The sequence below is a fragment of the Papio anubis genome, chromosome 1 (genome assembly GCF_008728515.1).
Source record: "Papio anubis isolate 15944 chromosome 1, Panubis1.0, whole genome shotgun sequence".
NCBI lineage: Eukaryota > Metazoa > Chordata > Mammalia > Primates > Cercopithecidae > Papio > Papio anubis.
Window position 1 is genome coordinate 98,562,330 of NC_044976.1, and position 13,458 is coordinate 98,575,787.

The 13,458-nt window shown below is 34.4% G+C and overlaps 1 protein-coding gene across 5 annotated transcripts in view; it reads left to right on the forward strand.

Moving 5' to 3' along the window:
- AGL (amylo-alpha-1, 6-glucosidase, 4-alpha-glucanotransferase) overlaps positions 1–13,458 on the forward strand; it is a 71,317-nt gene that overhangs the window by 15,687 nt on the left and 42,172 nt on the right. For all 5 annotated transcript variants that reach the window (XM_031651131.1, XM_031651148.1, XM_031651141.1 and 2 more), the window contains 10 exons: positions 2,540–2,721; positions 2,898–3,009; positions 6,723–6,846; positions 7,191–7,293; positions 7,395–7,492; positions 8,500–8,639; positions 9,686–9,873; positions 12,128–12,251; positions 12,835–12,998; positions 13,276–13,377. In XM_031651131.1, coding sequence (XP_031506991.1) covers positions 2,540–2,721; positions 2,898–3,009; positions 6,723–6,846; positions 7,191–7,293; positions 7,395–7,492; positions 8,500–8,639; positions 9,686–9,873; positions 12,128–12,251; positions 12,835–12,998; positions 13,276–13,377 — 1,337 coding nt within the window. The remainder of the gene's footprint in view (positions 1–2,539; positions 2,722–2,897; positions 3,010–6,722; positions 6,847–7,190; positions 7,294–7,394; positions 7,493–8,499; positions 8,640–9,685; positions 9,874–12,127; positions 12,252–12,834; positions 12,999–13,275; positions 13,378–13,458) is intronic.

Below are 13,458 nucleotides of genomic sequence, written 5' to 3' on the forward strand. Positions count from 1 at the left end.
GAAGTTCTATTCCAAGTAGGTAGGTGGAGAAAAATCTCCCTTTCTCCACCCAGCCCCTACTTGCGGAGCTGACATCCTTTCCCAAATGTAGCAGGCCAAGAACACTGGGAACCCAATTGCCCTGGAAAAGGTCTTGGTTCAAATGCCAAGAATGTTTCTCCTTATGCTGAATGCCCTAGGATAATTTCCAGGGACTAAATGATTGTTTTTAAAATATTTTCACCAGTCAAATTGTTTTGCTGGGGACAGTGTTTGTTGAGTTTCTTCCTGTATCACTCCAAAAGTCCACATTTATTTTTTAATGTTGATGTTTGTTAAAATATAGTTTGGAGTTTGACTCTTCTTTCATGTAGAATTAGAAAAAAATATTTTCACTACCTGTTGTTTAGAATTCTTTCATTTTACAGTTGATTTTTGTTTCAAAATATTGAGAAAAGAAACAGTTTTAGGATTTTGCTATTTTAAAAATTGGGGATGGATGGAGTGGCTCACACCAGTAATCCCAGCACTTTGGGAGGCCGTGGTGGATGGGTCACCTGAGGTCATGAATTCAAGACCAGCCTGGACAATATGGTGAAAACCCATCTCTACTAAAAATACAAAAATTAGCCGGGCATGGTGCTGGGTGCCTGTAATCCCAGCTACTCCAGAGGATGAGGCAGGAGAATCACTTGAACCAAAGAGGTGGAGGTTACAGTGAGCCGAGATTGTGCCATTGTACTCCAGCCTGGGTGACAAAGCAAGACTCTGTCTCAAAAAAAAGAAAAATTTAAATTAGCAGGGTGTGTTGGCATACACTTGTCGTCCTGACTACTTGGGAGGCTGAGGCAGGAGGATCACTTGAGCTCAAGGCTGCAGTGAGCTATGGTTGCACCACTGCACTCCTGCACTCCTGGGTGACAGAGAAAGACCCTGTCTCAAAACTAAATGAATGAATGAGGGCAGCATTGGTATTTATTCTCTTTTTTTTTTGGAGACAGGGTCTCATTCTATATGTCACCTAGGCTGTAGTGCAGTGGTACCATCTCAGTTCACTGCAGCCTCCACTTATTGGGCTCAAGCAGCCCTCCCACCTTAACCTCCTAAGTAGCTGGGACTTTAGGCACATGCCACCATGCTGAGCTAATTTTTAAAAGATTTTGTAGAGATGAGGTCTCACTATGTTGCCCAGGCTGTCTCCAGCTCCTGGGCTCAAGTGATACTCCCTCCTCGACCTCCCAAAGTGCTGGGATTACAGGCGTGAGCCAGCGCACCTAGCCCCAATATTTATTCTTTATAAGTGAAAATCCTATTTGGATATAAGTTATTACTACATTTTGTGTTTTTGAAAAATGCCTTGAATTTCAGTGATTGTGTTGATGAATCTCGGAGGAACTATCTTGATGCAAGTTTTGAGAATTACCAGTTTAACTTTTATTACAACTTCTCTGCTCCTTACATAGCCTCTCTTCATCTGAGTGTTTATTATGGGTATGAATAAATACTAAGTAAATAAATGATTTACTAAATAAATGACTGAAACTAGAAATAATAATGATTGTAAAATTATATAAGAGTGCTCAGCTGAGTGAATGAAGCATGAACACGTTCATTTCAGCAGCAGAGCAATGTGGTTAAGATTGCACATTCTGAAAAAGGACTTGGCCAAGTTAATTCCTGACTGTATGACTTGGGCTGAGTTACTTAACTCTCCGTGCTTCAGTTCCTCATTTGTTAAGAGAACTTAACAGTACATCCTAATTTGTGTGGTAGGAAGTGAGGAATAATAAATTGGCGTATTTAACTGCTTACAACAATTTCTGGTATGTGGTAAATATTCAGTAATTGTTACTACTTTTTGTTTTATGTACATTAATCACTCATGCTCTTCAATATGAATTCAGGGATAATTAGTCCATTTTAAAGATCAAACAAATTCTATGTAACTTTCTTTTTTTATTTTAAAATTAAAACAAATTATCTTTTTTTAAATAAGTAGATACAGGGTTTCACTTTGTTGCCCAAGCTGGTCTTGAACTCCTGCAGGCTATCCTACTTCCACTCCCACAAAGTGCTGGGGTTGAGCCACCATGCCTGGCCAAAACAAATTATCTTCAATGCTGTAAATATTTGGAATACTTTGCCAAACTCTTGATTCTGATTCTGAACTGTAAGCTAGATTCATATTCCTTGAGCATATTTCTTTTAGCACTTTCTCAGCCTCGCTTTTATCCAACTTATCAAAACAACATATTTCATTAATGCTTTAGGATTAGCCATACAAAAGTATTACCTATGAGAGAGTTGCTTTTTGTTTCATCGGATTTTCTAAGCAGAATTAAAGTTTAAAAAAAAAAAAAGTATGGTGAAGCGAATGATAGGATACCATAACCAAAGAAAAAATGTTTCCTGTAACAGTATCATTGTAAAATATTGATATCTAATATAGAAAAAAATGAGTGGTGGTAGATGTTTCTATTTTATTTCACCTCTAAACTTAACATAGATACAGTTTCAATTTAATTATGAGATATTCCTTTGTGTCTCCTTTTTCCTTCAGCTGCTAATAGTAAATGGATCCAGGAACATCCAGAATGTGCCTATAATCTTGTGAATTCTCCACACTTAAAACCTGCCTGGGTTTTAGACAGAGCACTTTGGCATTTTTCCTGTGATGTTGCAGAAGGGAAATACAAAGAAAAGGGAATACCTGCTTTGATTGAAAATGATCACCATATGAATGTCAGTATGTACAGAGGAGTATCACACTAAAACAGAAAAAATTTCTAAAGTACACATTAAATATATGTTTGAAAATTACTTACAATCTGTATTTTAATATGATAAACAGTATTTGGTTAAATGATTTGAAATAAATATATGTATATATGTGTTTTTTAACTATTGACATTTTTCAGTCCATCCGAAAAATGATTTGGGAGGATATTTTTCCAAAGCTTAAACTCTGGGAATTTTTCCAAGTAGACGTCAACAAAGCAGTTGAGCAATTTAGAAGACTTCTTACACAAGGTAAAGGATATATGCTAGAATGTTCCTATCAATTTTAAGAAATTTAATATTATAAAGGGAAAACTCTTTTGCGTAATGTCATTATTAAATATGTCATTGTATGATATTTGTGTTATTGTTGATATTATAAAACTGTGATTCTGTAAGCTGAGAGTTAGCAGAGACATCTAAAGGGCACGTCATAATAACGCATAACACAATTATTTCCCCTGGGTACTGTATCTTACTGTTAGTTCCATAGAATGCTCAGAATTCTGTGGAGCCCAGTATATAGTTATTAAATGTATGAATGGGAAGTAGGTAGAACAGGTTATTTCAACTGAGAATGGCTTGAAACAAGTTTTGAAACTGAGAGATGTGATAGTCTCCTGTTGTCTATAGTAAGAATCTTAACTGACATAGAGGGGCTTCCAGCTGATTTTCCCCACTATTAAGGCCACCTAACCACTAGTGATACTGAAGCCAGATATTGGTGAGATAACAAAAGGTAACGAAGTGAGTCTTCTGTTAAGGACATAACTAATCAAGAAGGTAATGTGCCCCCAACAAAATAGGGTAGGAAAAAATAGGTGAAATGAGAAAGTAGGGTTTGTAGGAGACAAATTAGAAAGGATTATTAAGAGCTATCTGCATTTCATGTAGGACAACCTAGCAGTGAGGATATGGAGAAGATCTTAAAATAAATATTTTTTTCTCTTCCAGAAAACAGAACTAGAGTAGGACTCAGAAATAGTGCCTTTGAAATAGAATGAGCTCTAGGATCCTCAGTCAGCTTCATATATCAACTTTTGCAATTGTGTAACACCTTAGTACAGGAATTTTTAATATTAACCTTTTTCCTGTTTCATTTTACTAAAGGGCCTCTATCTTCCCTTCCCCCAGTAAGCTGTATTATTTACATGAAATAATATGTGCTCATTATAAAGAGAAAAAGCCCAATAGTTCGAATGTGTAAGAAAATAGAATGTATGACCTCCTCTCTCCCAAAACCCACATCTCAGCTACTACATGTTGTTTCTTGTATTTAAGACTCTTCTTGAAAAAAATTCAATTTGATATATAATTGTATGTAATTCTATATATGGTATGTGTATAAGTTTTATATTTATATTATTTTTACACATGCAAATAAGACTAGAACATAAACCGTCAACAACATGTTCTTTTAGTTGACAATATAAATTTATAGCTAATTATTTCTTTTAACCTCTGTATAGCAATATGCTGTTTTTAAAGTACTTGAATTTATTTAGCCTTTTTGATAGGTTGTTTCCAGATTTTTCATTTTTCATTCATTCATTCAATGCATATTCATTGAACCACCTACTGCTGTGTGCTAGACATTCCTCCAGGCATGAGGATTCAGTGGTAAACAGAACAAAGTCCTTTCCCTGGATAAACTTCCAGTCTCATAAGCTGTACTGCAGAAAATACGTCCCCGTACATGTTATGTTTACTTGCTTACGTGAGTCAATCTGAAGGATAAATTGTTAAACATGGAATTATTGAGTCAAAGGGTATATAGATTTCAAATATAATAAATTTATTTTCACAGCAAGTTATACCAACTTAATATTATCACTAACGTTAGATATCATTAACCTTTATCATGTTTGTCAATGAGGCGAAACATAACCTTATTTTAATTTACATTTCTTTCTTTCTTTTTTTTTTTTGAGATAGAGTCTCGCTTTGTCACCAGGCTAGTGTGCAGTGGTGTGATCTCAGCTCACTGCAACCTCCACCTCCCAGGTTCAAGTGATTCTCCTGCCTCAGCCTCCCAAGTAACTGAAACTACAGGCATGCGCCACCACACCTAGCTAATTTTTGTATTTTTAGTAGAGACGGGGTTTCACCATGTTGGCCAGAATGGTCTCGATCTCTTGACCTCATGATCCGCCTGCCTCGGCCTCCCAGAGTGCTGGGATTACAGGCGTGGGCCACCGTGCCCAGCCTTTTAAGTTACATTTATTTGCTTATTAATGAAGTATATTTTTACATGTTAATTAGCTATTTATATTTCTTCCATTAATTGCCGTTAATGTTTCTTCTCATTTTTCTATTGAGTTGTCTGTTTTTTATATTGACATTTTTATTAATTATTACACAGGCCTCAAATATATCCTCCTAGGATGCTCTTGATCTTTCAACTCTTGTTTATGGTGACATTTTTTTTCAATGTAGTCAAACTTTTCAATTTCTGATGGCTTCCAATTTTATATCATGCTTAGAAAAGACCTTCCATCAACATTCTCTTTTCTTCTAATTTGTATTTTTACATTTGAATATTTAATATACCTGAAATTTATTTTTGTATATTATATAAAGAAGATATTTAACTTGATCTGTATTTTTAAAATTATATTGAGTTGAAAATCCATCCTTTTATACTGATTTGAAGTACCACCGTAATACTTCATAGTGTATGGTAATATACAAAATATACATCTGTTATCTGTGCTCTTCCACTGATCCATCTCTTTTATTCTATCAATACTAAAGACTAAATACTAAAGTTTATACTGATGGCATAGCTTTTTCTGTTTTCCAAACATTTCATTTCTTGGCAGTGTTCTTTTTTTTTTTTTTTTGAGATGGGAGTTTCACTCTTGTTGCCTAGGCTGAAGTGCAGTGGCATGATCTCCACTCACTGCAACCTCCACTTCCTGAATTCAAGCAATTTTCCTGCCTCAGCCTCCCGAGTAGCTGGGATTACAGGCATGTGCCACCACACCCAGCGAATTCTGTATTTTTAGTAGAGATGGGGTTTCTCCATGTTGGTCTCAAACTGGCTGGTCTCGAACTCCTGACCTCAGGTGATCCGCCTGCCTCAGCCTCCCAAAATGCTGGGATTACAGGTGTTAGCCATCATGCCCGTGGCAGTTTTCATATATTTACTCTTGCAGATGAACCTTAGAAACTGGATTTTAAGAATCGATTTGTATTTTATGCTGTTTTGTGAGGCGAACATGAATAACCACTACACTATGGAAACCCATTATTTTATGTTTTTTTGTGTTTTTATAAGCCATTTCAAAGTCTCTTTGGAATAAGCCAGATACAAATTAATTAGTTAATATAAAATCAAGTTCAATGGAGGCAATCCTGTACCAATTCTTAATTTTATTACAAACAAGTTCCAGAAAAAGAGTGAAAATTTCCCCAAAAACTATTTATTTCCCTTTTAATTTTTAAGTTATTATCTAAGGAATATGGTTGATGAAAAGGGAAAGTATTAAGCCTGTGTGCTTCTTTTAGAGAATACAAAGAAAGTCAGGTTATTAAGACTTTAGGAAGCAAACTTTGAAAGCAATCTTGAAAAAGAACTCCTAATGTTAGAATATTGGTAGCACATGGGAGGAAAACACGTTCCACTAAAGTCCTTAATGTGTTTAAAAAAAAAAAAAAAAAAAGAATAGAATAAGTGAATGCTGACGTAGGCAGAAAAGTGGTGCTGGGATTGAATTGATGGGAATCTTTGTGTCTTTCTTTTATGTTATTTTTGTCTCTCTGTGTTTCTTTCTCCACACACCTCGTGTGTGTGTGTGTGTGTGTGTACACACACAGCAAGATGAGGAGAGGAGGTAGAACGATACTTGTGAAATACTTGTTTTATTTTCAATGAAAAAATTATAGGCCCCAAATTAGAAAATAGTAACAGTTATAATCTTTGTGGATAGTTGCATTTAAGATACCATCTTTTTTTCTTTTAGAAAATAGGAGAGTAACCAAGTCTGATCCAAACCAACATCTTAAGATTATTCAAGATCCTGAATACAGACGGTTTGGCTGTACTGTAGATATGAACATTGCACTAACGACTTTCATACCACATGAGTATGTAATGTGTTTTTTTCTGTGAAATAAAGAATATTACTTATAAACCTTTATGGCTAGTATGATTTTCATACTACTTATTAAAAATGCTTAATAGAAAAGGACATAAAGTAATTCACTGTAATTCTACTATTTCAGCACATGACATTTTCCCACTTTTTCTGTGCGTTGGCCATGTTTCTATATTTGTGTGTAAACATTTTTACAATTGAAAAACATCATCAGCCATAATTGAAATCCTGATGAATATATTTAAGGTTTCTGTGACCTTTGTTAGAAAGTTTTTAAATGTAGAATCTGTAAAGCCATTAAATACTATATCTGCATTTCTCCATCTGCTCTAGCAATGGGCCAGCAGCAATTGAAGAATGCTGTAATTGGTTTCGTAAGAGAATTGAGGAATTAAATTCAGAGAAGCATCGACTCATTAACTATCATCAGGAACAGGTTTTACTTATTTTTGAACTGCTGCTTTTCCTTGCATCTTATTACTATTTTTTTGTTGTCTTGATGATGATGATGATCTAACACAATTTAATGTTTTTCAGGCAGTTAATTGCCTTTTGGGAAATGTGTTTTATGAACGACTGGCTGGCCATGGTCCAAAACTAGGACCTGTCACTAGAAAGCATCCTTTAGTTACCAGGTGTTGCATTTTTGTTGTTTTTTTTTTTCTTATTGATGGTTGAACATTGAAAATTGTATTTAACATCTGAAATTAACCTAAATGTTTTCTTTAACATGTGACTTCAATACATTTCTTAAATTGAAATAGAAGTTTTGATTTGGACATAGGCTTAATATTAACTCATTTTATTAGGCAAATATTTTGTTAGAGAAACTGTCATCAGTATGAACCAATTTATAGTTATCATTTACTTTAATGTTTCTGGAGGACTGCATACTTAGTGATAAATTCAATATTAATCAATTTAAGCAAGCATCTAGCTCCTTACTTTGTAAGTGACATGAAGCATAGGTTGGGCAACTAGAGTGTAGTAAAAGCCTTTGCATAACTTTACTTAAGAGTCTTTTTTTAAAACGTCTTTGCAAAGTAACATCAATGCCTCAATTATTTTTTTTTTTCTTTGAGATGGAGTCTCGTTGTGTCACCCAGGCTGGAGTGCAGTGGCGCGATCTCAGCTCACTGCAACCTCTGCCTCCCGGGTTCAAGCAATTCTCCTGCCTCAGCCACCCAAGTAGCAAGGCTACAGGGGTGCACCACCATGCCCAGCTAATTTTTGTAGTTTTAGTAGAAACGGGGTTTCCCCATGTTGGCCAGGCTGGTCTCAAACTCCTGACCTCAGGTAATCCGCCTGCCTCAGCCTCCCAAAGTTCTGGGATTGCAGGCATGAGCCACCATGCCTGGCTACCTCAATGATTTTTTAAAATAGTTTTATGAAGTTTTAAACATTATTTTAAATGTTAGCCAGCTATCCTGTTGTGTTAACTCCCTATTTCTCACGTTCTACTAGATTTACTCAAAAAGTCTATTGAAGATTCTTGACCTATGTTGAACATTTTTTCTATAAATAGCATCAAACTAATTTTATTCTATTCATTAGAGAAGAAGTTTAGTTTTAATGTTGCAAATTCATATTCTCTCCAAGGAGTTTCTTTGTATGGATTTAATATTTAATTATATTTTCATAGGTATTTTACTTTCCCATTTGAAGAAATGGACTTCTCCGTGGAAGAATCTATGATTCATCTCCCAAATAAAGCTTGTTTTCTGATGGCACACAATGGATGGGTAATGGGAGATGATCCTCTTCGAAACTTTGCTGAACCAGGTATATAATTTTTAACTTCTCTATGGATAGGGAAGGAATAGTTCATGGCAAGGTCAAAATAAAATCTGCTTTATTGATTTTCTTCCCCATTATTCTATTGGTTTTTAAACTATTTCACCAATAAAGGTACCAGAGGTACATACAATTTGAGAAAGAAAACATGGAGTCAACAAATAAAGAAGTTCATCTTCTTTCCTCTCCTTTGCCTTCCTACCTTTTATCCTCTCAAACAGAATAACTTTTATGTATCTATTTTCTATACTGTGGGTCTGTGTAAGCTTTTATTTGGACAAAATATTATTGCATTTTTACAAACAAGTTTGAAACCACTGCTATTACAATTACATTACCATAAGAGATATTTTCACTCATTGGCCAGAGGTACTAAGACATTTCAGTGGCAATTAAACTAGAACCTAATGGTTTGAGGTCCCCCCTCACTCTTAGTGTCTTGTTTTTCTATAGCTATTTCATTACCAGGAAGAATGTTGCAGGAGCTTATTGATATATTTATTTTTTAACATTTCAAAACTAGAAGTCTATTTTAGTGACATCAGAATTTATTCAGAAATCTTATGCTTTTTTTTAAGAGTATAAATTCGGGTGTAAGTATCTCTGCCCTCTTTTTTCTAGCCATTCTAAACAAAATCAAGCCATTCTGCTGTATGCCATGGATCTAATATAACCTGTTGCCGAAAATAAGTAGGAGGGTGGAAATGGAGCTTTAAATGTCTTGGTAGAACTATGGTTTTGAAAGGCCTATGATATTAACATTTCTGTTTTCCCTTATGAAGTGACTTGGGTTTTTGAAATTGAGGACACATTTTTAGAAGAAACTATAAGCTAGAGTTTTTTCAGAGTAGCTATGAGAAATAAATTATTATTAATTTTTTAAAACATTATCTCATACCACTTTAGATACAATTTTAACCAATATATCATTCGTGGCAAAAATGATCAAAGCAATTTAAAAATCAGTGTTTCCATGAAGTAATTGTTTTCGTTTTATTTCTTGAACTATTGAAAGCAATCTCTTTTCTGAACAGGCTCAGAAGTTTACCTAAGGAGAGAACTTATTTGCTGGGGAGACAGTGTTAAATTGCGCTATGGGAATAAACCAGAGGACTGTCCTTTTCTCTGGGCACACATGAAAAAATACACTGAAATAACTGCAACTTATTTCCAGGGAGTACGTCTTGATAACTGCCACTCAACACCTCTTCATGTAGCTGAGGTACAGAAAAACAATTTATCTACATTAAGAAAAGAAATTCAGTGTTCTTTCCTAGCTTTCCTTAAGTAGACTATGCAGGTAAATGTGTCCTTTTGCTAGTTGGACACCGACATTGATTTGGTGGTAGTGTTTATCACTATTGCATAATTAGCATAATTCTAACAATCTTTTGATGCAGTTGTTATGGAATACTGGGCTACAAAATATTTAACTAGTTAATTTTAAAATTTTAATTTAGGGAAGTTGATCATATTGTTTCTGATAATATGGAGCGCTATTGTAAATACATAAAATGTGTTTACAATACATAAAATGTGTATTGGCTACTGTAAATACATAAATGTTAATTTTTCTTATTTTTAGGTTGCTTTCAATATATTTAGAAGTGACTGTGAAGGTGAATAGCTTATTACACATTATAGTGGTGTGCGCCTGTAGTGCCAGCTACTTGTGAGGCTGAGGCAAGAGAATCACTTGAACCCAGGAGGTGAGGGTTGCAGTGAACTGAGATCACACCACTGCACTCCAGCGTAGCGACAGAGTGAGACTCTGTCTAAAAAAATAAATAAATAAAATAAAATTTAAAAAAATTAACGTTATAGCATATTGAAGCCAGTCTAGCCTCATCGATTTAATTTTTATTATTTATAAAAATATAAGTGTAAACATAAACATTGTCTATTCCTCTTTGAGCTCTTTACAATAACTTCTGAACAATGCCAATACTTACAATATTACCTTCTATCTAATACAACTTTGTAATTAAACTCATAATTTTCATCCTGCTTATAAGATTTTTTTTAATTTATTATTTTTAGAAACCCTACAGTAGCACTGCTTGTAAGATTTTTGATAGCTTCCTAGTGACCAGTGTCACCTAGGTGTTCTTTGGAAATGTGTGTTTACCTGAAAAATATCTTATTTGTATAATATTAAAGCAGTATTATAATGTATATGTTTCAAGTCCTGTGATGAAAAATTGATTTGATTTGGAGGGATTTAGTGAACATTAGTTAAGCTGATAGAACATTGTCTGGTTCCAAAAAATGACGGCTTTATTGTGCTTTTAGCAACAGCAAAAAAAAAAATGCTTCTAAGATTATTATATGGTAGAAAAGAATGTTCAAACTTAATTTTAAATTACAAAACTAGGATTCTACTTGTTAGCTAAGAGAATTTCAAGTATTTTATTAATCTTTGTGCAAATGTTATGTTTAACAGTTTGGAACCTATCTGATTTTTTATTATAAACCAGTGTTTATAATAAACAGCTAGATAGATAGCACCAGTGTTAAATATAAATCACACAAGTAGAAATTGTAAGGAATGAGAGTTTTTAAGAGTTTTATCATCATCTGTAGGAGAAACTGGCTTCAATCTGGTCAGGCAGACCTAACCTTTCCAACAGCTACGTAATTCATCAGGGAATTTGTGAATAATTGTTTAGTCAACCACCTGGAAATTAAGTCGGATTAAAGTTTTAAAAATAAGCACATAGGCCCTGGCACAGTGGCTCACGTCTGTAATCCCAGCACTTTTAGGCCAAGGCAGGCAGATCACCTGAGGTTGGGAGTTTGTGACCAGCCTGACCAACGTGGAGAAACCCTGTCTCTACTAAAAATACAAAATTAGCTGGGTGTGGTGGCACATGCTTGTAATCCCAGCTACTCAGGAGGCTGAGGCGGGAGAATCGCTTGAACCTGGAAGGCAGAGGTTGTGGTGAGCTCAGATCTCGCCATTGCACTCCAGCCTGGGCAACAAGAAAGAAACTTGGTCTCAAAAATAGATAGATAGATAGATAGATAGATAGATAGATAGATAGATAGATAGATAGATAGATAGATAGATAGATAGATAGATAGATAGATAGATAGACAGACAGACAGATAAGCAAACAGGGAGAAAGCCTAACAGAATTGTAGTGTTATGATTTACATTTAGTAATATGAAACTAACATTTTTCTTCTTCTTTTTCTCTCTCATGTCTCAATATCTTTGCAAAATCTAATCTTCCTTTTTAACTGTTTTCTTCTCTTTATAAATTCTCTTGTTTCTATGTGTTTTGGTATGTTTGATATTTTCTTACATATGTACAATGAAATTTTATTTGGAAATTCTTCTTGAATTTCCATTTTATCTTGCTGCATATTTTTCTGTGTCAAATCCATGCCTCCTTTTGTCTCCTTCCTTCCTGCTATCTTGCTTTTCTCTTTGTTACATTTATTTGTTACATTTGTCGCTGTGCTTTTTACAGTACATGTTGGATGCTGCTAGGAATTTGCAACCCAATTTATATGTAGTAGCTGAACTGTTCACAGGAAGTGAAGATCTGGACAATATCTTTGTTACTAGACTGGGCATTAGTTCCTTAATAAGAGGTAGGCTTGTTGGAGTGTATTTCCATCTAAAACTTTAGCTTTTGTTTAAGTAGATTAAAGGATTTAATAGCTTCATATGCAATGCTTAATAATTTTTTAACACAGTTAATGTTCTTTTAAATAGTTTGTATGACATATTCTAATATGACTCATTCTATTTTTATCAGTGTAAATTTCTGCTTGGGGGTAAGGTACCTCATTTCAAATTGAAAGACCAGTAGGATGAACTGAAGACTCACTAACAAAACCATTTTTTGTTGCTGAAAATACGTAAACCTGTTTTTCATCTTCTACTGGGAGATATGATGTAAAGTTTAGATGTTTTACACTGAATTTTGTGTAGCTTACATCCCAGTAAACAACGTATGTTCCCTTTTCCTTACATGAGCCATTTCTCCAGTTAAGTTACGGGGAAAACTTTCTTGTCACTTAAACTAGTAGATATTTGTTTAAATCCTTAAAGCAGTTTTTTTTTATAATATTGATGTGGTCTTTATTTTGAAAATCATTTATGATAAGAAATCTAACCACTTCCTGGACATAAGTAATGAAGATTGTTAAAATATTCTGTAATGCTCTGCAGAGGCAATGAGTGCATATAATAGTCATGAAGAGGGCAGATTAGTTTACCGATATGGAGGAGAACCTGTTGGATCCTTTGTTCAGCCCTGTTTGAGGCCTTTAATGCCAGCTATTGCACATGCCTTGTTTATGGATATTACCCATGATAATGAGTGTCCTATTGTGGTAAGCACCTAATCTTTTTCATGTACTTATTTTGCTGAATGCTTTGATACTTAACTCTCTAACACTTGGTCACAATCATTTCCATGTACTTCAAACTAGTGTCTTAGATTTATAACTGATTTGTAATACATAGTTTTCAGAATGTTTTGCTTGTTTAAAAGCAAATTAATTTACCTTATGAATTTATTTATGTAATTATCCTTTTACTTCATTATGCTATAGAATGGCACTTTGCATTTGAAAGAAAGCAAACTTTTGCTTTGTTGTTGTCTTCTAGCATAGATCAGCATATGATGCTCTTCCAAGTACTACAATTGTTTCTATGGCGTGTTGTGCTAGTGGAAGTACAAGAGGCTATGATGAATTAGTGCCTCATCAGGTTTGTTTATATGTTGTTTTTTAAAACCTACATGACCAATAACTTTGGGCATTTTTATGAAAAAAATTCATTATAATTAAA